The following is a 25,176-nucleotide window of genomic DNA, read 5'->3' as shown; positions in this document are numbered from 1 at the left end:
TTGCATTCCTGGGTTCTAGCATACCTGAGTCGTAGCTCCTTGGTGCACATTTCCCTTGCCATATTCGCTGCCTTTGTACTCGCCTGACTAATCCTGACAGTTACATCTCCGTGTACCGACCATTGCCTGTCTTGTGGATTGCCTCTCCCAGCCCTCACCTGTTTATCCAGTATCGGAACTACTTCCTATTGATATCCCGGTTCTGACCTCAGCCTGTCCTGTGGATTGCCTCGCCAAGCCCTCTACAGTTCTATCAGCTTTGGAACCGTTCCATTTATCTGGTCTCATACCCGATTCTTATTGGAATTCCTTCTATTTTGGACCGTGTTCATCAGATTCCTCTCCCTCTGCTGCTGCCTCCGGAGTGTGTTTACTACAACTTCACTGCATTTGAAGATCCTAATCTTCCGGGGTTTTTTGTGCCACTGGCTTTTTCCCCATTGACCAGCGACCGAGGAGGGTTGCCACAGATCACCCAAAGGGTGTCACTGTGGCGTCCTACCTTGGTCGTCACTATCTTCAAAAAAAAGGAGTGAAGACTCGAACAAAGGACAATCCCAAGCTGACTCAACGCCGGAGACTTCAAGGTGAGGAGGAAGGGGTGGAGAGGGAGACTGGAGCATCTCTGGAAGAAGAGGAGATTACAGACCTTCCTGACAGTTTGCAACGCCCTGAATTTGACATGGCCACTCCGCAGCAGGTTCAGGAGTTAGTAGCAGCAGTACAAAACCTGAGCCTGGAAGTCCAGAATCTTAAGGGCGCGAATGCAGCGCTACAACAGAGGATAGCAGAGCGGGAACCACCGACTACCGACTTGCCTTCCCTACCGTTAGTCTCTGGGAAGTTTGATGGGACGCCCAAGAGGCTAAAGGAGTTCTTGGATGCGTGTCATTTGCATTTCTCATTTCGCCCACTGGCCTTTTCTTCCGGTCATGCCAAGGTAGGGTTTATGATAACCCACATGTCAGGCAATGCCTTGGCTTTGGCCACCCCTTTAGTCAATAGAACTGATCCTGTGCTTCAGGATTATGAGGCTTTCAAGATCTTGATGAAGCAAACCTTCCTTCGAACTGAGAGCATCTATCTGGCCTCCGAAGACCTGTTGGACATCCAACAAGGAAATTCTGACTTAATGTCCTATATCACCTTATTTAAACAGATCGCAGCAGAAGCAGGTTGGCAAGAACAGGCGCAGTATGTCATCTTTCGGAGGGGTCTGCGAGAAGAGTTAAAAGACGAACTTGCACGTATCGAACGCCCCTTAACCTTTGCTGACCTGATCACAGCAACCCTTCGGATTGATTTCCGGCTGTCTGAACGGCGAGCTGAGCGACGTAAGATAAAGAGTGGTATTCCGATGCCTCCAGTTCCTTCTCCTTCTGCACCACCTCCCGCTACTCATCTCTCTCGAGAAGAGCCTATGCGGATCGGCATCACTCGCTCCCCTCTATCGGCTGAAGAACGCAGGAGGAGGCGAGAAGGGAATCTATGCATGTACTGTGGATCTTCGACTCACTTACTTCGAGATTGTCCTGATGTGCCTCCCAGACGCTCGGGAAACGAGCACCCTCGGTAAATTTAGGGACGTATTACCGAGGGAAGGATTCCAGTCCCTTTGTTACCCTCTCAGTCACCACTTTGGAGTGTTCTGACGATGATCGACTTATGGTGATGACAGTCACCCCTTTGAGCGGCCAGACCTCAATACAGACTCAGGCTCTTCTGGATTGTGGAGCCGCAGGAAATTTCATTGATACCCACTGGGCAGAGAGCCAAGGGCTTATTCGGATAGCCAAGATCGAGGACCAGACGGTGGAGGGAGTAGATGGCGAGCCTTTGAGCTCCGGCCTCATTACCCATTCTACTGAAGTTCTCACCATGCGTATCATGCAGCATACAGAACGCCTTTCCTTTGATATCATCAGAGCTGCTCACTTCCCTTTGATCCTAGGCATTGGATGGTTACGTCGGCATAATCCCACCATTGACTGGTCCAGAAACCTGTTAAGTTTTCATTCAACCTTCTGCAAGGCAAGCTGTTTGCCGAAACCAACCTTTTCTACGATTCAAACTTCCTGTGGGGTGGAATCTAAGACCATACATTGCTTACCATCCTATTTGAGTGGTTACACTGAAGTAGTGACCGAGAAGATCCCGTTGGAGCTTCCTCCTCACAGACCCGAAGATTGCTGTATTGAATTGCACCCAGATGCCTTAGTCCCATTTGGTCGCATGTATCCCTTGACTATGCAAGAAAGGCAGTATCTGAGAGACTACCTAGACAAAAACATAGCTAATGAGTTGATCAGACCATCCAAATCTCCTGCTGGTGCCTCTTTATTCTTCATTCCCAAGAAAGACACTCAAGAGCTACGCCCATGTATAGATTACAGAGGATTAAATAAAGTAACCATTAAGGACAGATATCCTATGCCCCTCATCTCTGAAATCATTCATGCCGTACAGTCGGCCACTGTGTTTACTAAACTAGACTTACGCAACGCCTACCATTTGCTTCGGATACAGACCGGAGATGAGTGGAAGACTGCCTTTAGGACCCCTTTTGGTTTGTATGAGTATCAAGTGATGCCCTTCGGTCTTGTAAATGCTCCATCGATATTCCAACGTTTCATGGACAGACTTTTTTCGGATCTCCTGGGACACTCTGTCATCATTTATCTTGATGACATATTGGTCTTTTCCCACACCCAAGTTGAGCATAGCACTCATGTCAAGGAGTTTTTTCACAGACTCAAAGACAATCACCTCTCAGTCAAATTGGAAAAGTGTGTGTTTTCGGCAACGTCCATTTCATATTTAGGATACATTCTTTCCTCTGAGGGAATAGCCATGGACCCTCAGAAGGTCAATTCCATTCTAGATTGGCCGTCTCCCAAGTCGGTTAAAGACATCCAGAGATTTCTTGGTTTGTCGAATTTCTACCGGAAATTTATACCAAACTTCTCTCAACGGATACTCCCGATGACCTCGCTTCTTAAGAAATCTGCCTCCCCTTTCCAATGGTCTACTCAAGCCGAGGAGAGTTTCCAACAACTCAAACAAGCTTTCTGTTCAGCTCCCATATTAAGGCAACCTGACCAGCTCCGTCCCTTTATAGTGGAAGCTGACGCATCTTCTGCTGCTATCGGGGCAGTATTACTGCAAGAGTATGAGGGGAAGGAACATCCGGTGTCCTATTATTCCAAGACACTGAACCCCAGCCAACGTAACTACTCTGTGATTGAGAGGGAATTGCTGGCTATGAAATTAGCCTGCACTGAGTGGCGACACCTCCTCCAAGGCGGAGAACACCCTTTTACCCTTCGAACTGATCATAAGAATTTGCAGGTATTGCGTCAATTTGAATGTTATAACACAAGACAGGCAAGGTGGGCACATTTTTTCGCCCAATTTGATTTCGATATTACTTACATTCCGGGTGAACAAAACTTAGTGGCTGATGCCCTGTCCCGACGCAGTGATTACCTGTCTGAACAAGAAGCTACTACAGAATTGATGTTTGCAAGATCGCAGAGAATAGGAGTGGTATCCACGTTCCTGCAACAGGTCAAGGACGATTCTGGAGGGAGATTTGAAGCAGAGAGACATAGCGACAAGACCGATTATGTTATCAAGGATGGGTTATATTTGGTCAAGGACAAGTTGTATCTGCCAACTCCGTCGTTAAGGAAGACAGCATTATTCTGGTGCCATGATACCAAGATTGCGGGTCACCGTGGTATTCGTAATACTCAAGAACTCTTATCAAGGTATTTTTTTTGGCCAAAGATGAAGGAAGAGACCAGACAATACGTTCAGTCCTGTGTTACCTGTCTTCGTAACAAGTATTCCACACAAAAACCTCTGGGTTTGTTGGAATCCAATGCCATTCCCACAGGCCCATGGACCACTATATCGACCGACTTCATCGTAGAGTTGCCAGAGTCTCAGGGTTGTACCTGTATAATGGTGGTCATCGATTCATTTACGAAAATGGCGCATTTTTCACCTCTACCTGGGGTACCTTCTGCATCTCGCATGGTTGATGTTTTCCTGAGAGACATATTTAAGCTACATGGTATGCCTACTAAGATCATCTCAGACCGTGGCAGCCAGTACACCTCTCATTTCTGGTCTGCCTTATGCAAAAGATTAGGCATTGAAAGGGCCTTGACCTCGGGGTTCCATCCACAATCTAATGGACAAACCGAACGTCTAAATGGTACCTTAGAGCAGTATCTCTGGTGTTTTGTCAACCAACAACAGGATGATTGGGTCCAGTTACTCCCGACGGCCGAATTCTCCTATAACAACACTTGCCACTCAGCCCTCGGTTCTAGCCCTTTTTTTTGTACGTACGGCTATCATCCCCGTACCTTGCTTCCTTTGACCAACATTGAGTCCTCTGTGCCCTCTGTGGAAGCTTCATTAGCAACTATCCGAGAGGCCCAAGACAAGGCTAGGCTGGGACTCATTGAAGCTCAAGAGAGAAATAGATCCCAAGCTAATAAACACAGGAGACCGGTACCCAATTGGAGAGTCGGTTCCAAAGTACTACTGTCCACAAAAAATTTACCACGTTGGGTACGCCCGTCTAAGCTGTCCCCTAGATTTATTGGACCATACAAGACAACACAAGTAGTCAACCCAGTGGACTTTCGCTTACAGCTGCCTACACGATTAAGTCGGGTACATCCGGTGTTTCACACCTCTCAATTGAAGGCCTTCATGGAAGATAAGTGGTCCCGAAGAAGGAAAAACACTCCAGTTCCCCCAGATTCCGCTGAAGACATCTATGAGGTCTCCCAAATATGTGACTCTCGATATCATAAGGGACGTTTAGAGTACTTAGTCCACTGGAAAGGATACCCGAGGTCTGAAGACACGTGGGAACCCAGAGCGCACTTGAATACCCCCCTCCTGTTGCGTAGGTTCCATTCCAGACACCCCCATAAACCTGGTGGGGTGGACCTTAGGAGGGGGCATACTGTCACGCCTCAAGGAACCTGGCGGCTTTGGAAGAAGTGGAAGCTGCGTCCGCCATAGCGAGTTCCATCACGTTCTTTGGGAAGCGCGCTGTACGGTCTAGTTGTCGTAGCGACGTTCCTGACACCAGTATTTAATTCTTTCACTTCCGGGGTCAGGTGCGTTGCAACGTACAGTGTTTTCGTCTTGTTCCAGCGCTGCTGTTGTTATTTCGTGGAGTTTCCCTTTTTCCCCTCTGTGGTCCTTCTTTTCCTTGCTGTTCCTCTTGCGCTCCAACACCTTTTACCTGTATTTTCTCCTCGCCTTCTTGACTCCTTCTCCCTTGTCTGTTTCGTTCCCGTCTGTTATCCTTCCTCCCATCCGTCTTGTGCCTTTCTCTCTATACTTATTCTGTTTATGCTTGCTTCCTTCCTGTATGGTACTTACCTGCCTTGGTCCTCTTCTTTTGCCCTCCTCTGTTCCTATCTGTTACATCTCCGTGTACCGACCATTGCCTGTCTTGTGGATTACCTCGCCCAGCCCTCACCTGTTTATCCAGTATCGGAACTACTTCCTGTTGATATCCCGGTTCTGACCTCAGCCTGTCCTGTGGATTGCCTCGCCAAGCCCTCTACAGTTCTATCAGCTTTGGAACCGTTCCATTTATCTAGTCTCATACCTGATTCTTATTGGAATTCCTTCTATTTTGGACCGTGTTCATCAGATTCCTCTCCCTCTGCTGCTGCCTCCGGAGTGTGTTTACTACAACTTCACTGCGTTTGAAGATCCTAATCTTCCGGGGTTTTTTGTGCCACTGGCTTTTTCCCCATTGACCAGCGACCGAGGAGGGTTGCCACAGATCACCCAAAGGGTGTCACTGTGGCGTCCTACCTTGGTCGTCACTATCTTCAAAAAAAAGGAGTGAAGACTCGAACAAAGGACAATCCCAAGCTGGCTCAACGCCGGAGACTTCAAGGTGAGGAGGAAGGGGAGGAGAGGGAGACTGGAGCATCTCTGGAAGAAGAGGAGATTACAGACCTTCCTGACAGGCGCAGGCAAATGCAGTCCGTCAACGGCATGGTCAACCCAAAGAGCAGCGACTTTATCAGTGAATAGGTGTAAGGCCGACCAGGGAGCTGAAAGAGGGTTTGACAGTTTACCAAAGCCCTTTCCACAGCAACACAGCACCGCAACAATGCTACTGAATGCAATGAAGGCATCAGGAGTAATCTTCCTCATCAAAGTCATTGCATCAAGAGTAATGAAAAGAAAGAAGACTTTGAGAGTAATCTGCCTCATCTCAGTAATTGTATCAAGAGTATTGAAAGAAGAGAAAGTCTTGGGAGGAATCTCCCTCAGCACAGTTCTTGCATCAGAATTGCGAACAGGAATACGGCATTGGGAGTAATCTTCCTTGTCTCACTAATTGTGGCAAGAGTATTGAAAGAAGAGAACGCCTTAGGAGAAATCACCTCCTCTCAGTATTTCCACCCGAAGTACCACATGGAAAGAAAGCCTTGTGAGTAAGCTCCCTCTTCTCAGCAATTGTTACAAGAGTATTGAAAGGAAGGAAAGTCATGGGAATGGTTTCCCTCGTCTCCAGAGGTGGGACAGAAGTATCGGGTATGAAGATTACATCACTAGTGATCTTCCTCGCCTCAGTTGTGGAAAAGAGACTGAAAGAGAAGAACACATCGGGAGTATGCTCCCTCAACACTATCACCAAAAAGGGACATTCAGGCTATAGAGTCCCACAAGAATAATCTCCCCTTTGTCAGAGTGTAAGAGGAGGGAAGTCAAGGACACTACGGGAACAGTTCCCCTGGTTTTCACCAACAAGAGCTGGGGAAGAAAGAATGGAAATAACTGTGTTGGAAACAACAGGATGTTTTGACTTTTAAACAAGCCCTAAGAGAAGCCTGAAAAACGAAGTGCAAAGGTTGATAAACAAAACTGTTGCAGGAAACTGTCCAAAGTCAGCCAATGGATGTACTAAATTAACTAGGAAAAGAGAGTCATTCTCCTGGTTATTTCACCTAAATGGTTGAATTAGAAACTAAGGCAAAAGGTTGCTAAACAGCAGCTTGGAGGCTGATCAGGTCAACCAGGAGAAGACTCACTCTCCGGATATTCTCTATAAATGCAGATCTTGAACAATTATCAGAGACTAACAGAAACCCTAGGGCTGATCCCATTGCACCAGGAGAAGGGAGTCATTCTACTGGAGCCATTTACGTTAATGTCTTTTGTTAGTGTTAGGGATAGAGTAGTTTGGACAGAGGATGGACACTTTGAGTTTGACAACCACCCTCACGACAAGCACCCACGTTCTTCTTTAGTTAGGTATGGAAAACCCTTTAGACATAGGGGAAGATAGGTCCTTTTAAATATTATTTAAGTAAAGATTGTTGTAAACATGCCACCCCTTTGTCCAACTCCTTACTCTAACATGCCATACGTGGTGTTAGAGTGGGATCTTTGTCCATATGATATAAGGTGGAGGGACCCAAAAAGGAAAGTGTATGGCACAACCCCGAAGCCAGTTACCTCCCATAGGGTTGTTAGGTATAACCCCAAGCCTCAAAAAGCCTATAGCCAAAACTCCTTTCACTTCTTCGTTACCTAGTGAAATCCCTCCAGATAGAGTTCTTCAAGGAACAACAGGTAGATCCATCCATGAGTACCATTGATGCATTACTGAAACGTTTGGTACACTATCAGATACAAGTGGACCAGAGGTTTCAAGAGGGTTTGGATTGAATGACCTCCAGCCAACAATGAACGGTCTTCCCTTAAGCAGTTTGGTTAAAGTGAGGAACTCAAGACCAGTTACCTTACACCATTATTAGGGGGAAATACAAGCATCGTATCAAACGCTTAACCCACTTGGTACGTCATCCTTTGATGAAATTAAAAAGGGCTTGTTGAAAAGGGTAAGGCAAACTGAGACCTTTTGTAGACAAATGTTCCAGGAAACCCATTTTCAATCCTGGAAAAACCCCATTGGAGTAGGTTGCAGAACACTGTGTACCAATGGTTGGGTAAAAGTGCTCGCTCAGAAATATTGGAATTACTGGCCCTTGAACAATTCAGCAATGGGCTGCCACCATACTTGCAGAAAGCAGTTTTGCAACAGGCTAAACCTTCCATTAATATAGCTATCAAAATCGCCCAGGGCCACGCAGAGGCTGCAAAACAATTATGGGCCCTACATAAACGGGGCGATAGTCGAAAAGAAGTGAAATATCACCCTAAAAATATTCAACATGAGAAATCCCCTAAAGAGATAAGGCCCATCCTTAGAGACTGGGGGAAAAAGAAGAAAGGAAATATCCTCCTCTGAAGGAGGGAGCCACAACAAAGACCAAGAAAAGTAAAATCTCTCCGGTTTCTGTAATAGCCTGTTTTCCTTTGGTGAAAAGGGGCACTTAGCATGAAATTGTCCTAGGAACCGAAGAGAAGAACCTATGGAAATAGGTTGGGTGTCGGCTGACCCTTGGGAGGTGGAAGAACTGATGAGGGAAGAGAACATAGAAAAGGCTGACAGCTGTTTTTGCATCTCCAGTCCTTTTAAGACCCACGAATGATTAATTTAATAGATGGCTCAGCTTTAATAGATTCCAGAAGCAAACAAACAGCTGTTCGGTCTGATCTGCTGTATCCCAACGATTTGCGTTTGGGAGAACCCATCAAAATAACATGTGTCGATGGGGATGAAGAAATATACCATAGAACCCCCAGTCACCCTCACAGTTAGGGAACAAAATATAACAATATAAATGATACATTCTTTGAGAGTACCAGGACTTCCTGAGGAGGTTATAATTGGTACGGTTGTTCCTAATTATAACAACTTAATAGGAAAACAAAATTAGTCCTCTTCAAATGATTCCCTCCCACTTGATACATGAGAGGAAAATGGGTATGAAGTAGAACCATGTATATGGGACTAGAATAGGGTTACTAATGCCCCTAGCCAAAAATACGTTTTTCCTGAAAAACAAACCCTAATTTCAGAAGTGGAAGGTGAAATCCTCAGGGGAAGGGTATGTGACGATTCGTGGGATCACATCACTTTTCCCCAGTGGGGAGCCTTTCCCTGTGAGGCTAGGGAGGTGTGCCCACTATGCAGCATTCCCGCTAGGGTTGGCGGAAAGTGGGACTGCACAGGGAGAGACTCCCCTCATGGGTACAAGGACTCCTGTTCCATGATGGAACTCCCTAACCCTCTTGCCCATGAATCTCTGAAATCTATAAACATTTGCTGAGAAACCATCTGAAAGCACTCCTGTATGTTATGGCAATACTTCTTTCTTTCTTCCTGTAAATTTTAATACCAACAAGATCAGAAAGACTAAAATGGACATACAGTCTGCTCTCAATTCATTTTTGAGGAGCCATTTATGATAATGGGCCTCATTACAACCCAGGCGGTAAATTCCCTACTTTACCACCATGGTGTAATCTCTGTTTACACCATGGTGGATGGCGGATTTACCGCCCCATTCCAAGGTGAGTGGGGCGGTAAATCCCCATTCCCCATTTACCTTTCCCCATTCCCATTTTTGCCCCATAGGGCATAATGGGAGTGGGGAAGGCGCTAATTACGGTACCGTAAATTACGGTGCCGTAATTAGCACCAAGGCGGGTTAGCACCTTCCATTTTAACGGCTGCTAAAAGCAGGCGTTAAAATGGTAATCAGGCGTTAAGGGTTTAACGGCGCTGACGGCGCCGTTAAACCCTTAACGCCCGGGTTGTAATGAGGCCCAATGTCTTTTGTTAGTGGTAGGGCTAGAGTAGGTCAATTTGGACAGAGGACGGACACTTTCAGTTTCACAGCTACCCTGATGACGAGCACCCAAGTTCTTTAGTTAGGTATGCAAAACCCTTTAGAGATGGGGACGATAGGCCTTTTTTCATTATTATTGAAATATTGATAGTTGTAAACATGCCACCGCTTTGTCCAACTCCTTACTCCAGCACACCACAATGGGCTGAGATTGAAGCAGTACTAACAAACTGTAGTTTTGGCATCTGAACCAGAAGGCCTCTAATCTACTGAGAGACAATGATTTTAGGATGGCCATCAATTGCTAAGGTTTTTTCAGCCCATCCTTGCTGACTGTTGTGAATCCCTTGTAGCTGTAGAATGTATCATTGCCAAAGATTGATTCACCTGACGCTACAATGTTCAGGATGATATACACGCTGTCCACCCATATTTGACATCAGCCAACTCAGTGGAATCAGAGCTCTCAAGTTTCCCAATACGATGTGTGAGCAGGCCATCCAGTCATGCTTTTCCTTGGAATGCTGGGGCTACCCGTTTCCTAAATTTAAAATGGGAAAGAAAAAAACTACAAGTCCCAGAACTGAGAAGGAAAAAAACAGGACTGGATAGCCTCATTGCGCATGTCAACGGGAAATATCAGAGTTCCGTGAAAGGCATTTCAGAGAAACCCATTTCAAAGAAATCTTCATTTATTGCAAGGCCAACTCACTGGAATTCCACCCATTTGCTTTAATGTAAAATTCACTGACTTCAGAAAAAAGAAGACGGGAGAACGCAGGCATCACAAAAGTTGTCAAAAATTGTAATGAAACTAAATAAAAAACAAAATTGAGAAATATTATTAAATGAGAGGGAAACATGTAGCGAAAATAGATGACATAACAGAAATGGGAAGTAAAAGGGAGGGTGAGGTTTCTATCATTTTGCAACAGAGAAGTGGAACATAACTAAAGAAAGGGAAAAAAAGGAAAAACAAACTCCAAAATTCAATCAGGTGAAATGGCCAACAAAAAGCAATTTCAGTGAGCCGACATGCAATGAGATGAGTGCAATCTTTTCGGAAAGAAGTGGGTTGGCTTACATGTGGTAAATGTCTTCGTTAGAAACAGAAATTCAATTTTCTAAAAACGTTTCATTCATATTTTTCGCACAAGTATCTGGGTATTTTCACTGACTGGTGCAAATATGTTGTACGGAAACATAAGCTACACATTTTTTTATGGCTTCCCTTCCAAATCTATTTAATCCTTTATCAAAACATCTCTCAGGTGGATTAAAAAAAAAGATGCACATTTCCTTGACATGTTCTGGAGTGCCACCTTGCGGGCAATCCCTCGTGCGTCAAATGTAATATGAAGGGAATCCTCCTATGGCTTGCCTACTCCACACCAGATCAAATGCTCACAACAAAGGTAGAGCTATATTTGGCTGAATCATGGAATGTTCCCCGGCACCTTCACCGAGAATACAATTGCTTGTGTTCAAATATGCATTTCAGCAGTGGATTTTGCACGGCGGCCATTTTTGACTGTTGCTGGGAAAGGTTCATGTAATGCGGGCTATCCATTGCAATACTTCAAAGAACTCAATATTTCAACACACGATTACATAGAAAGGACCAAGAAAATATATTCTATATAGTGAATAATGTAAATGTACTAAAACATACCGGTGTGTAGGATTGTACCAAAGTATCCTTCGAAGAGGAACATGACTGATCCGGGGCAGTGGTTGGCATCGATTAGGGTTACAGTCATCGTCTGCAAGCCAAGCTCATCCAGGTCGATCTTGTGGCCCACAGCAAGTTCCAGGCTACAAATCAGGCTTTTCTTCACCTAGGATCAGACATGGCGCATGCACTGAAAACATAGGCCAGAACAATGGCAAACCGCATGACCTGGCAGCACGAAGGAACAAGACACTACGCAATCCCCTCTCTAGATAAACACATCCTGCCTGTGTACACATTGGGTTTGGACTAGATAGGGTGGGATTTGCCGTAACAGGTTTATGTGAAATCTAGACCCAACATAGCCTCCCATACTATTGGACTACTGCATATAGTGTGTTTATCCTTTTCTCTGTAGCAGGATTTTCATTGGTTGATCTTTCTTGATGAAGGACCCCAAGGAGAGGAACCCAATCGACTCCGCAGGGACATGACAAAGGGATTCTTTGCATACCACGAAAGTGAATTCGCCCCCAGTGTGGAGCTGCTGCATGGCCATCCTGCGGTGGCGTTATGAACAAGGCAGTTTGTGTGGCGTTCCAACATGCTGACCAGGACTCACTGCAGGCTCCCAGTATGAGAGTAGTAATGTGGAACACTAAGAGGGCAGCGTTGGGTCCAAGAAGAGGAGGAAGTGGCTGCTGTGAGGTCAAAGTCCTAAATTGCTAGCCTTGTATATTTCCTGATGAGTTACTTGCTTTTTGTTGTGTATTGTGTTCCCTGCTTTGGTCCTGCATGAATGCTTGCCTGAGAGAAGGCCTGATGCAATGTTATGCCTGTGGAATGTTGTGGTGCGTTCCTATAAGTTCCATGAAGGTCAGTTGGAATGAAGCAGCCTGTGAGAGAGCAGGCCGATGGATGTCTCCTGTGTACCTTCCTACTTACCCTTATACTTACCTGATGTATATATCTTGTCACTGGAACTTAGTAAAGACGATCACTTCCCTTACCTGAGTATCTGACCATTTAATTTCACCTTGCAACACTGGCGACAAGCTAGCTTGAGGGAAGGACTAGGAACCTACAGCTGTTCAGAGTAAGCAGTGCCTGAAGGAAGAAAGGAAGCAGTGAGACAGGGCAAGGGACATCCACCGGCCCCCCGCCCTCCAAAGGTGAGCAGACTCCTGTCCCATAGCCCAACATCAGTTGCATGGCAGGAAGGAGGCAGCTGGGGACGGGAGTTAACTGTAGTAGCAATTGGAGTACCAGTGGGGCCACCTTGCAGTTTTTGGCCACTGGAGCAGCACATCCTAGTGGGGCCGCCTTACAGTTATTTGGCCACTGGAGCAGTGTTTCCCAGCGGGGCCACCTTACAGTTTATTGGCCACTAGAGCAGCAGTTCGTAGCGGGGCCACCTTACAAGTTCTGGCCACTTTAAGTATCTTGGCCTCTGAAATATTAGTGAGCATCAGTGGGGTAACCTTGAAGTATTTTGGCCACCGGAAAAGGAGTTACAAAGATGTGTAGAAGTTCCCAGCGGAAGAATTGGTCACTGGTTCAGAGCGGGCCACCTTACAGATTCAGGCCACTGGAGCAAATTTTCCAGCGGGGCCACCTTACAGTTTTTTGGCCACTGGAGCAGCATTTCCCAGCTGGGCGACCTTGCAGCTTCTGGCCACTGGAGTTAACATATGGCAGCAGCTGTTATAGCAGCATTTCCCATTGGGGCCACTTTGAAATTATTTTTGTCCACTGGAGCAACACACCTGATCACTGGCACAGATATAGCGTTGCAGAGATTACGTAGTTAGAGGATCAGGCACCAGGGGGGCACCTTATAGCGCCTGACCACTGGCACAAATCATAGCCTGTGTAGTGTTAACAGCGACAGTCCCTTCTACAGAGGAAATACAGCAGCAATACAATCACAGAGAAGGAGACTGAGCAAGGAGAGATCTCAAATGCTGTGGGGCACCAAACCCTGATCAAGTATGCAGTTCAGGAGGTGGCCACGGACAATGGTGAGACTGTGAGTGCTCACAGTCATCAAGAGAAAATGTACTATTGCAAGTATTTCGTTCTGTGCCCTGCATGCTGTTTGGCATCAGAGGAGGCATCTGTTCATTGGAGGGAGACTTGGGACTATTGCAGAGGTTGTGGGCTTACCCTTGAGGATCCTGAGAGCACATATCTCATGGTTTTGGAAGAACTTGATCCTGATTTTTTGGCTTTCTTTCGAGAGCTTTCAGTATATAACAGAGGCCTGTGATATGTCTTGGGTCCTGTCGGGTTATGTTTGGCTCAGTTCTCTTTTGGCTTGGTTATGGGTGTGGTTGACATGGCCTATGTTTAGGAGAGTTGCAATTTTTTCTGATCATTGATGTTTGTGACAACAGTACATGAAGTAACAGGATGTTTCTTGCACTAATGTTTTCTTTCACAGGACCCACGTGTACGTTATGGACTTTAAAGTTAGGGTGTTATTTTCACAAAATGTTTAGAGTTCAATATTTGGATTGCAATTTATCACCTTGTGTGTGCTTGAGGGTGATGTGCATTGGGACAATGGTGGAAGTTTGCTTGGTACCAATTTTATGGGGTTTAGAACATGGCATACGTTTTATAGGGGTGTTCTGCCACCCGTGCCACAGATTTTGGGGTTTGGAACCAGGCACTAGTTTTCGGTGCCACAGATTTTGGGGTTTGGAACCCGGCACTAGTTTTATAGGGGTGTTCTGCCACCTGTGCCACAGATTGTGAGGTTTGGAGCCCGGCACTAGTTCTATAGGGGTGTTCTGTCCCCTGTGCCACAGATTCTGGGGTTTGGAACCTAGCACTAGTTTTATTGGGGTGTACTGCTCCGCATGCCACAGATTTTGGGGTTTGGAACCCAGCACTAGTTTTATAGGGGTGTTCTGCCACCCATGCCACAAATATCAGGGTGTTGGACACCGCACTTGAGGGGGTATCTTGTCCATGCCTTGGGGAGTTGTATGCCGGTACCTTAGGGGGTGGTTCTCTCCGCCTGCCGTGCACAGAGTGGGTGCCTGTGCTCTGTGCATTTTGAGCTTTATTTGTTCTGGTAGTGTACTAGAAGATGATGGGTGTGCTGTGTTTCAGTACACCTTAGTTGTGTTCTCTGTTTCAGTACACCTTAGTTGCTAGCAGCAGGATGTATGAGGGTGTTGTTTTGAGATCGTGTGGCAATGCTGGTGTGTTGAGAGTTAAGGCTGGTTCCTTAGTCTGAGTGTCTGTGGTAGTCCTGCTACAAATTATGAGTGTATTGGATAGTGGATTGGCCGCTTTGCAGGTCATTGAAGGTACTATGTTGGTTGGAGCATGAGGCATGTCTCCTTGTTCTTCGGAATGGAGTGAGTGGGATTTGGATTGGAGTTTTGGAGTTTGGAGTGGAGGTGGCCAGAGTGTTGTTGGTTTCGTACTTTGGTTACATTACCCCATGTATTTTCCCTTGCACTTCTTTCCGTACCTTTATCTTGGTTTCTGTTGAGGAGGGAGATGTGTTGTGCCTTGTGTTCCCTGCTTTGGTCCTGCATGAATGCTTGCTTGAGAGAATGCATGATGGAATGTTATGCCTATGGAAAGTTGTGCTGTGAGTGCCCCTGTAAGCTCCATGAAGGTCAGTTGGAGTGAAGCAGGTTGTGAGAGAGGAGGCCGGTGGATGTCTCCTGTGTACCTTCCTACTTACTTACCCTTGGGCTTACCTGATGTATACACCTTGTCACTGGAACTTAGTAAAGAAGTTAACTTCCCTTACCTGAGTATCAGACCATTTCTTTTCACCCTGCAACACTTTTCTCTAATGAGCCCTGACCTGAGGCTTCATCAGGAACACAAGGTGTGGTGATTATAGACACTAAGCCTCTCAGGTTCAGGGCCCACCAAGAACCTTGTTTTGTTCTGTGGGTGTCTCACAGGATTGACAGTGATTGCCCAGCTAATTGGTGGCAGATTTACCCATTATAGTTGGGGTACAGATGGTACCACTGGGGAGATGCTATACACCACCATGTTAAAATCCAGGTCAGTATAGTACAGCCAGACCATAGTTTGCCTTATGCGAGCAAACGTGACATGCATGACAACGTGAGAGAGGTTTTTCTCACCCGACGATTGCTGCCAGGTAGGCAAGGAAACCAGCAATGCATGAGCAAATCAGAAGGCATGGTAATAGCATTATAAGAGCATTTCCTGGCTGAGCTGTCTTGTTGCTAGGCCATCTGAAACAGCCCTGATGATGTTAGTGTAAAAGGAGGTCTGGTGCTTTGATGGGGAACAAACAACCCAGCGCATTGGCCTGACACCGACCCCCAAACTTTCAATGTGGCAGCCCGAGTGGATGTGTAGCTGCCAGAAGTTTGACCATATGCATCGCAATAGGGTTCTAGCTCAGCACCAAATCTCTCAAAGAGAGAGGGTATGCGCCTGTGCTCTGTTTGACCAAAGGACGAGTCTCTGAAGCACGAAGGGGATGCCTCGGCTGTACAAAGACTGTGCAGAAACTGCCAGATGTACTGCCCATCCACTACCACCCACCCCTGATGGTGGAGCTCTGTCGGGATCTGCTGATACCAGAACTTCTGGACCGGGCAAGAACCCTGCGTTGGTGTCTCGCTTCCTTGTCTCAGTGGAACCAACCGAGTCACCTACTCCAAAGCCTGCAGTCACAGACCCGGCGCAGGCTCTCAGATGATGACACCAAGACACAAGACCAGCAGTTACTGGACAGATCAACAGGTCTGGATTTACCATACAACTGGAATACAATCTTGTTAAGAGGCACTTCTGCTGCTGTCGCTGACCACTGTTGTACCATCACATCACCGGAACCTCTGTTGCCCTTGAACATTGGCAGATCCCAACGTTCCCCGGCCGCTGACTCCCTTTCCCCTTTCTTCAACTTTTGCTTGGTGACTGGTCAATTTCTGCAGCATTTTTTCACCGTTAATGTAACATTGACACAACTGCGGCATCAGGACCAGCATCCCTTGCAGCCAATTAGCTGCAACTTTATTTCCCATTATAAAAAAAGATTTCGACCCGAAAAAACAGAAAAGGGAAAACTGTTCCTGAGACTTGCATATAATGAACAGGCTGACCCTTTAGGGGTTCAGCCCAACTTGGGCTACCATGTGCAAGGTCACACTCCAGTGCCCATGTAAATGTCAGACAGCTGTCACCTTGAGAGGCTTGCAAATATTACACATACCTGCTAAGTGTACATAAAAGTTGTTACGTATCTTCAACCATATAAAGTAGATAGAGAACTGGAGGCTTGTGAACACATTCCTTTATTTGAACTGGGAAGTCCATACCTAGCTTTGGGGACACCCAGTGTGGTGACCAGGTGGGCTGGGTGTCTCCTCAAGCTAGCAGATGAGGAACCTGGGAGGATGGGGGGGAGGTGTTATAGGGAGAATGCCGTAGTCACTAGCACTTACAGCCTATGGCCAAGGGACGGTCACATGAGCAGTCTTCTAAATGCTGGCCCTTCATGGATGAGAAAGCCTACACCCTTGGAGTCAAAATACCCAAGGCCTAGGATACTGTGTCCCCGCAGATCTGCAAAGGAAGCTGTCAATTTAGCCTTAAACCAGAGGCATGTCCTTACCATGGAAAGAGGAAGCCTATTGAGTGTAAGGGACATTTTACATTTGTATACAGTTGCCGCCCTCTGGGCCCAAAGTGGCACTTTCCAATTTTCCCCAACACTCTGTCCCCAAGCCCATAGAAGCTTTACAGGCTTATAGGCACTGCTTTCGGTACTCAGTGGCGATGGAGAACAAATATCCAAGAACCTCAACAGCATTTACTAAAACCAATATCCACAGCAGTGAGACAACTGCTTGCCCTAACATGTCACCCGTGTCCTGGCTCGACGGATATGAACACAGAAAACTGTGAATCAGCCTCAAAGTCAAGGGGGCTTGCTTCACACTCTCCCTTTTCATGAAACACCTGTAAAGCACCACAAAGAACCCCAGGGAGTCAGCCAAGGACACTAAGTGAGAAACAAAATGGCTGCTCAACCATATGAAGAATCCAGTTCCCAAATAACACACACAGGCGAGTCAATAACAGCCAACCAATCACAAACTCCCGCTCACTCACCCTCATAGGTGCAGACCCTCAAGAAAAGCCCAGCCCCAGGGAAGATACAAAGGGCTATATAGGCCAAAGGAGTCATTCAGCGGGATGGAGCTTTTGGAAAAGTTGTTGTAGAGAGCAGAACTTTCGAGGAAGTTGGAGTGAGCTGGGGAGTTGGAGGCGAGAGTGGAAGAGGGGTTGGAAGTCGCCAGAAAGCAGGTTGCTTTGGAACAGCAAGAGGTGGAAGAAGTAAAACACCTTCACTGAGGCCCTAGTGAATAAGATCAAAAGGAACGACTGTGCACACTTTGCCCAAGGCAGGTGGGAGTGCCAAGGCACAATAAGAAGGGGCCAAGCCCATGGCAGCAGAGGGAACATGCAGGTGGCATGGCGGGAGGAGGTGAAGGGAGGTGGTAAGGAGGGTAAGAGTTAAGACCCTGAGAGAGAGGGAGGTGACAAGACCCTTACTGAAACCCCAAGCGAAAGGGAGCAGGAATCCCTTAAACACAGACGGGGAATCGCAGAACATCTGTGTTATGCTCGACAGCACGAGGTGGAGACCCAGCAGCTCCTGTTGGCCATGTGTTGCCATCTTGAGACTGAAAATTAGGGAAGTTCCAAAGTTATTGTGAAGTATTCCAAAATGCCATGAACTGCTGGGAAGAGAGACAAATCTTGAGTTTGCCAACAACACACCTGTTTTGTTTTAATAAAAGCTTGCGTTTTTTGGCCACAGGTTTTCTGTGTTTGGGCTTGAGCTCCACCGTGTTAGTTTTGGCAACCTGACGATAATGAAAACAAAATACATCTGCGTAGTCCAGTCCTGGTATTTGCAGTTTCTTTCTTTGTGTCTGACTTCCACAAATGCATGGCAAGGGATCCTTGCATTTAGGATATTAGGACCCAGGGTTTGTAAAAACAATGTCCAGTATCTTCTTCATTGTTTTAGAATTAGTTCCAAGATTCTAAAGCATAAATGACATTCTGCCTCCTTACGAGTTTAGCAGTAATCCTTAAATGCTGCAGTAACGCTATTACCGCCACATTTAAGGATCCGCCAAATCACAGGTTTTCGCAGGATTTACCCCCAGCTGTGAGCTGGGGATAAATCCGCCGCGAATTTGCCGATTTTCTGCACTATTACCGCACACTAATACCGCCGGCGGTAGTAGCGCTGAAAAGTCCCCATTGGGCCCAATGAGGAATGGGGAATTCCCGAATAGGCCCAACGGGGAATGGGGAATTACTGTTCCGCCAAACCTGTGATCTGGCGCTAATAACACCAGGGGGTTTGGCGGTAACGCTAATAACCCTGGCAGTCGCCCAACTCGTGATGAGGCCCATTATCTCTTGCACGTAGTTGCGTAAGCCAGACAGAGAAAGAGAAAAACTACAAATTGCAGGACTGCTTAGATTTAGTCCGCACTGCTTGAGACCACCTACTATTTAGAGCGCTCTTTCTGATAATACCAATCTGACTCAGCACTTCTCTTAATTCTTAACAGATACATCTTCACATTTCCTCCAACCTCCTTTTCTAATGCTCTAGCTCATACTTCTACTGCAATGTTTTCTGTCCCCATTACTTTAATCCTCGCTTCTGCCTCGCTTTCCCTCAATTTATTGGTCCCCCTACTCACTGCTCCTCAGTCTTTCGCTCCCTTGATATGTTATCTCCTGCCGGCACTCTCTTTGCTTTGTAATGCTCTCTCTAGGACTCTCTCCTTGTCCACTCCTATTCTCAACCTTACACAAAATATAAATACAATCCACGTTACACAATACAATCGATTACCATACACAGCAATTCATCAGCATAAAAACTCAATTCACATCACACCATCAAAATACAATTTTATAGTTCAATTTGAATGCTGACCTAATTGAAATGACAATATAGCTAACCTTAATCGCATGTCACCACCCGTAAGTGCTTCCCATCTGATGCGTACTAGACCCGCCAAATCAAGAAGTATTATTACAGTAATTGTCATGGTCACTCCTCGCCACTGGATAGTTGGCAGAACAATGTCCGCTGAGTTCAAGTAGTCATGGTTATGGACATGTGAACCCAGCCACTGTGACTGCCACTATGTTTCTCTATATCTTCCTTCAGTCCTCTTGTCACTTCTGTTAATTTCTCAGTCTTTTTACTTCCCTATTTGAAAAGTCTCTTTCTTACGTAAGCTATTGCTTACACGGTTGCCCAAGTCAATTGGGCTCATCAAATCAAACGTATGCTCAGCGCAGGCTTTGGTGAAAGGGATTCAAGCACATGAGCAAGATTAAAATCTAATCGTTCAAGTCGCCGTGTGCTACAGAAGCTGGAGCGTCATCACGGAATCACCTCCAACAGTATGGTGTTTCAAGGGTCCAGCAATTGAGACAAAGAGGAAGGACAATAACATATTGGAGTCTTCAGATAATGGGTAAGTGCCCCAAACTCAGAGGCATACTTTAGCATTGGACTAAGTCATGACATACTTATGTTAAGTAAGATAACCAATGGAGGAAGAAGTTGGAGGATCAAAAGGGGCATGGAAAACATGAAGATGTGGGTTGTTCAGAGGAGGCCCAGGGAAGAGAAGGAGGACCAGAAGACCAAGCAGAGGTAGGATGGTGCAGAGGAGCATGGAGAAGGATTGCTGAAGGCATCGGGAAGGTAAGGTTTTGGTTGGTGGTAGAAAGTGGTACTGTCATGAACTACAGAACACGCCCCTTTTGGACTTCCTGGTCCTTGTCTCAACGGGGCTTACACTCCCTTGTCCTCGCAACATGGCCGTCCACTGTGAAACAACTTCCTCGCTCTACGCCTTGGACGTAGCGTGTTCTATTAATAGACCACGCCTCCCGCGGCTCTGCGTGTCTCAGTGCTAATGCAAAGTATTGACCAGACGTGTGCTCCGTAGCTCGCGGTATTATTTTCCTTGCTTCTTTCCAGCCAACCCCTTTCCTAGTCCCTTTCCTCCCTTTCTTGATTCCTGGACTCGTGTGCTAGTAGCGCACTCTGTAAATTTCCCGGATTCCTGGATCTTTGCATCCCGGCACTTTGAACGCACGCTGGAGTTGGAAGAGACTCGTGCAGCCTTATTCAAGACTCGATCCATCCGCAAGAAGGCATCGATCAAGAAATCCAACAAAGATCGAACTCAGGTGAGAAGGGGGGAACTCCTTGACAGTTTGAGACGCAACCCGACCGAACTCGATATGAACATGGAAGCCGCCGTCCAGGACCTGATGCGTGGCATGCAAGAGTTATCAACTGAGGTGCAGAATCTAAAGGCTGAAAACGCTGCTCTCAAATAATTACTTCTATTGTCTTGGGAGGATAGCTCAGGGGCAACGTGCTCACCTTGGAAGGAAGAGGGCACGGAGCAACACAGGTTCGATCCCCGGGTCCGCGCTTAGAAACCTCTGGGTATTAAGCACGTTATAAATAACCTATCATATCATATCCCGTGATTCTGCCACAAAAGAAAGTGCGTTGCTGGCGGCATAGTGGACAAATACGATGGGTCGGCAAAAACCCTTCGCAGATTCCTGGATTCATGTTTGGTCCACTTTACTTTTAAGCCCTACTTCTTTTCAACTCCCAGGGATAAGGTTGGGTTCATAATTTCCCACCTTTCAGGAAACGCCTTAACCTGGGCTACGCCCCTCGTTAATTCCGGCGATGCTCTCCTAGATGACTATGATGGCTTCATAAAAGCCCTTAAGACCATGTTTGACCGTCCAGAGCAGGTCTATAGTGCCCAGGAACGCCTGTTAGACTTTCAGCAAGGATCCCAGGATATGCTCACCTATGTTACCAGATTCAAGCAATTAGTCAAGGAAGCTGATTGGTCCCCTGAGGCGAGTTTTACTCTTTTCTGGAGAGGACTGAATGAGGAGATTAAGGATGAGTTGGCCAGAGTGGCTCGCCCAAACTCATTCCAGGCACTAATGGACCTTGCCATGCAAATAGATTTCCGTATCCAGGAAAGGAAGGCAGAGAAGAAGAAATCCAGAGGTAATCCTCCAAAGCTGTCCTTTGAGAGTACCACCAAGACGGACACAAACCCCGTGTTACGCTCACCTGGCTCCCACAGGGGCGTCGATCGGACCCGGACAGCTGCGACCTCCTCCAACGTGAAGCGTAGTGCAGAGATGACAGACTGGACTGGACCGCCTAATCTCGTCTGCTTGACCCGTAGAAATATTCTCCTGCAAGTGGAGAAAGGGATTCAGCCACCCATGGATTTTAGTAATGACACCCCACTGTTCTCCCCACTAATCACCACCGATATTCACTTTCTGTAAGCTCACCTTATGTTTGTAAATGATGAGCTCTCCATCCTGCGTGGAATGCAGGGGCGCGTAGATACCAGTTACTTCACTGGTTTGAGGATGTTGGAAGAGTTCCGGATGAATATTGACTCCGAGGTTCCAGGCGAGAACCCATAAGTATAAAGTTCAAAGAGTTCAATATGTCCGATGTTCACTCTTGTACATTCCTTTCTTGTGTTGCAGCTGGGTCCAAGGGAAGATTGTCTTGTGGCAGCTGATGGTGTTGAGGTAAGAGTCTGTATTACCCAACACTGTCCGGCAAAAGATGCGTGTGTTTAAATTGCTGGTTTCTCTCTCCTTACAGGTGTGGCGTAAGAAGTTGCGGTTTGTTACAGAATAATGCCTCCGGTTGTTAATCAGGTAAGCCTATGGTGGAGAGGTTGTATTTGTTGGCTCTCTCGGCTCACCTTATGTTTCTTTTGTCCCCTAGATGGTGGAATTCGGGAGAGAAAATGATGGAGGCTGTGCCGGATCGAAAAATGCTGTGAGGACTGGTGAGTATGGTGCGGCGCTGCAGCTGGCGATGCGACGCGTGTAGAATAATGTCCTTTTCAAGTTCGAAGACGTGATGGATCCGGAATTCAGGTAAGGATTGAAATAATATCTGTTTTGTAACCTTTCCTTCTTCTTTCTTCTATTGCTAGGAGCGCTGGATTCGAGACAGGCGTGGCTGAAGACTGGATACTGACTGCAGGCATGGTGAGCGTTACGCTGCTGGATGCAGAATAACACGAAGCATGTACTGCTGTTTGGGCGTGGTTTAAATAGCCTCCAAAGTAGTACCAGGTAAGAAGTCCCTAGAACCACACCCGAGTAAAAAATAGTCCCTGTAGAAAAATAGTCCCATCCAGGCCTCACGTTGGCTTGGTTTCATTTGCAGCATGGTCTGCATGAGGTAAGTAAAGTCTATGGGCCTGGTGCCTATGGCGCCAGGACTGATTTCTATTATGAGCCTGGCACCTAAGGCGCCAGGACTGAACCCAGACAGCCCCCAGCCGGGGCTGCTGGGGTTTTATTAAATACCTGGATGCCTGCTCCCGGGGCTGATGGGCTTGATCCGGATGCCCGGGGGTAGACATCATGACACCCAGGCTCAGTCTCTGAACCAGAATCCATACAGATAGGAGCCTTCCGTGGACCTATATCCCCTCAAGAAAGGATGAGAAGGATTCATACGGGGTTGTGCATGTATTGTGCCTCAGACAAACACTTGGTTAGGGAGTGTCCTCTAGCCCCTCCTCGGCGTTCGGGAAACGCCAGCTCCCGATCCTAGATGGAGCAGAGCTTAGGGAGAGAGATGTTTGCTCCACATCAATTCCATCCTTGAACTCTCCTGGACAAAACAATTTGGTGATACTACAGGCCTTCCTGTCGCCCTCCAAGAATAAGACCTATCCCATTCTGGCCTTGGTAGACTGCGGAGCTATGGGAATTTTCATTGATCAAGACTGGGTTGGTAGTCATCATATTCCGTACGAGACACGAAGCACCATGCAGCCGGTGGAAGCAATCGACGGAAGACCCCTCACTTCAGGACCATAAGCCTGCAGACAAAAGAGATCCAGCTTTCCATAAACCATCACCAAGAGCAGATTACATTCGACATCATTAAATCAGCTCATTACCCCATGGCATTGGGTATGCCCTGGTTACAGAAGCACAATCTGTATATCAATTGGACAGCAGGATCACTATTCCTAGGCTCAGAGTTTTGTATGTCCCACTGTCTATTCCTGGATCCCTCCTCGACAACCCCTAAAGAACCACTAAGAGACCAGCAAACACCACTCATGGTTTCCAATATCATACAAGTCCCAGAGGCCTATCAGGGATATGCTGATGTATTTTCGACTGCCATAGTCCAGGCCTTACCCCCTCACAGACCTGAAGACTGTGCCATAGATACAGATCCCTCAGAAGTAATTCCCTTTGGCAGAATGTTCATCCTTTCCGAACCAGAGAAAAAGGCCTCCGAGAATACCTGGATACCATCCTTGAAAACGGTACCATAAAACCCTCAAAATCTCCAGCGGGTGCTTCGTTGTTCTTTGTTCCCAAGAAGGACACCAAGGAACTCAGACCTTGCCTCGACTATCGTGGCTTAAATCAATGCACCCTCAAAGATCGGTACCCACTGCCCCTGATCTCGGATATCCTGGAAGCTGTGAGAGGCGCCGTAATATTCACGAAGTTGGATCTCCGGGGTGCCTATCATTTGATCCGTGTCCGGGAAGGAGACAAATGGAAAACAGCCTTTAGAACACCCTTTGGTCACTATGAATATCTAGTCATGCCCTTTGGACTAGCTAATGCCCCTGCAGTTTTTCAACGTTTTATGGATAGGGTGTTTTCTGACATGTTATTCCTCTTCGTCATTGTCTATCTGGATGACATATTGATCTTTTCCAAGGATCCTCTAAAGCATGAAGAACATGTAAAGGCAGTATTACAACGACTCTGTGAACACAAACTTTTAGCCAAAACCGAAAAATGCTTGTTTCACGTTACTTCTGTTCACTACCTAGGATTCATCCTTACCCCAGAAGGAATTGTTATGGACCCTTCAAAGGTAAAGGCCATACTGGCATGGCCCGCTCCCACGTCCGTGAAACAAGTTCAATCCTTCCTGGGGCTTTCCAACTTCTAACGGAAGTTAATTTCTACCTTTTCCGAGATCGCTCAGCCGATCGTTGCCCTCTTGAAGAAAGACACCCCCTTTATCTGGTCTACACCGCAAGATAAGGCATTCCAACGTCTAAAGACAGAGTTCACGCAAGCCCCCATCTTGGCCCAACTCGACATAAATCGGCCATTCCTAGTGGAAACGGATGCCTCTAACTACGCCATAGGAGCGGTCTTGAAGCAGGAACTTGAGGATAAACTGGAACACCCCATTGCTTACCTCTCACGAACCCAGTGAGACACATTACTCCGTCCTGGAAAAGGAACTGTTAGCCATCCGCCAAGCCTTCACTGAGTGGCGGCATCTACTTCTGGGTGCTAGATATCCAGTTCAGGTCCGCACGGACCATCGGAATCTTCAAATTTTACAGTCGTTGGAGTGCAGGAACAGTCGTCAGGCGCGTTGGGCCTACTTCTTTGCCCAGTACCAAAACCAAATCACTCATGTTCCCGGATCACAAAACCTGATTGCTGACGCCTTATCTTGACGTCCTGACTATGTAACTACTGAAGACATGGCCTATCCTAAGATGTTTCCCCACACGATCTTTGTAGCTCAAGCAGTCAACCTCCTGGAAGAAATTTGAGTGCAAACCCATCCTCTGACCTCTGGAAGGATATTTCAAGGAAGAATCC

The 25,176-nt window shown here is 46.7% G+C and overlaps 1 protein-coding gene and 1 long non-coding RNA gene across 2 annotated transcripts in view; one reads left to right on the top strand and one right to left on the bottom strand.

Annotated features, from left to right (window-relative positions):
- The window catches only part of LOC138520939 (uncharacterized), a 212,172-nt gene that overhangs the window by 61,891 nt on the left and 125,105 nt on the right, over positions 1–25,176 (top strand). The window lies entirely within an intron of this gene.
- The window catches only part of LOC138520938 (5' exonuclease Apollo-like), a 129,348-nt gene that overhangs the window by 100,407 nt on the left and 3,765 nt on the right, over positions 1–25,176 (bottom strand). The window contains exon 2 of the mRNA XM_069633370.1: positions 11,428–11,593. Coding sequence (XP_069489471.1) covers positions 11,428–11,593 — 166 coding nt within the window. The remainder of the gene's footprint in view (positions 1–11,427; positions 11,594–25,176) is intronic.

The sequence above is a fragment of the Ambystoma mexicanum genome, chromosome 13, assembly GCF_040938575.1.
Source record: "Ambystoma mexicanum isolate Mex_15411 chromosome 13, UKY_AmexF1_1, whole genome shotgun sequence".
Classification (NCBI taxonomy): Eukaryota; Metazoa; Chordata; class Amphibia; order Caudata; family Ambystomatidae; genus Ambystoma; species Ambystoma mexicanum.
The sequence above is the reverse complement of the archived record's forward strand: the minus strand, read 5'-3'. Positions and strand labels throughout refer to the sequence as shown.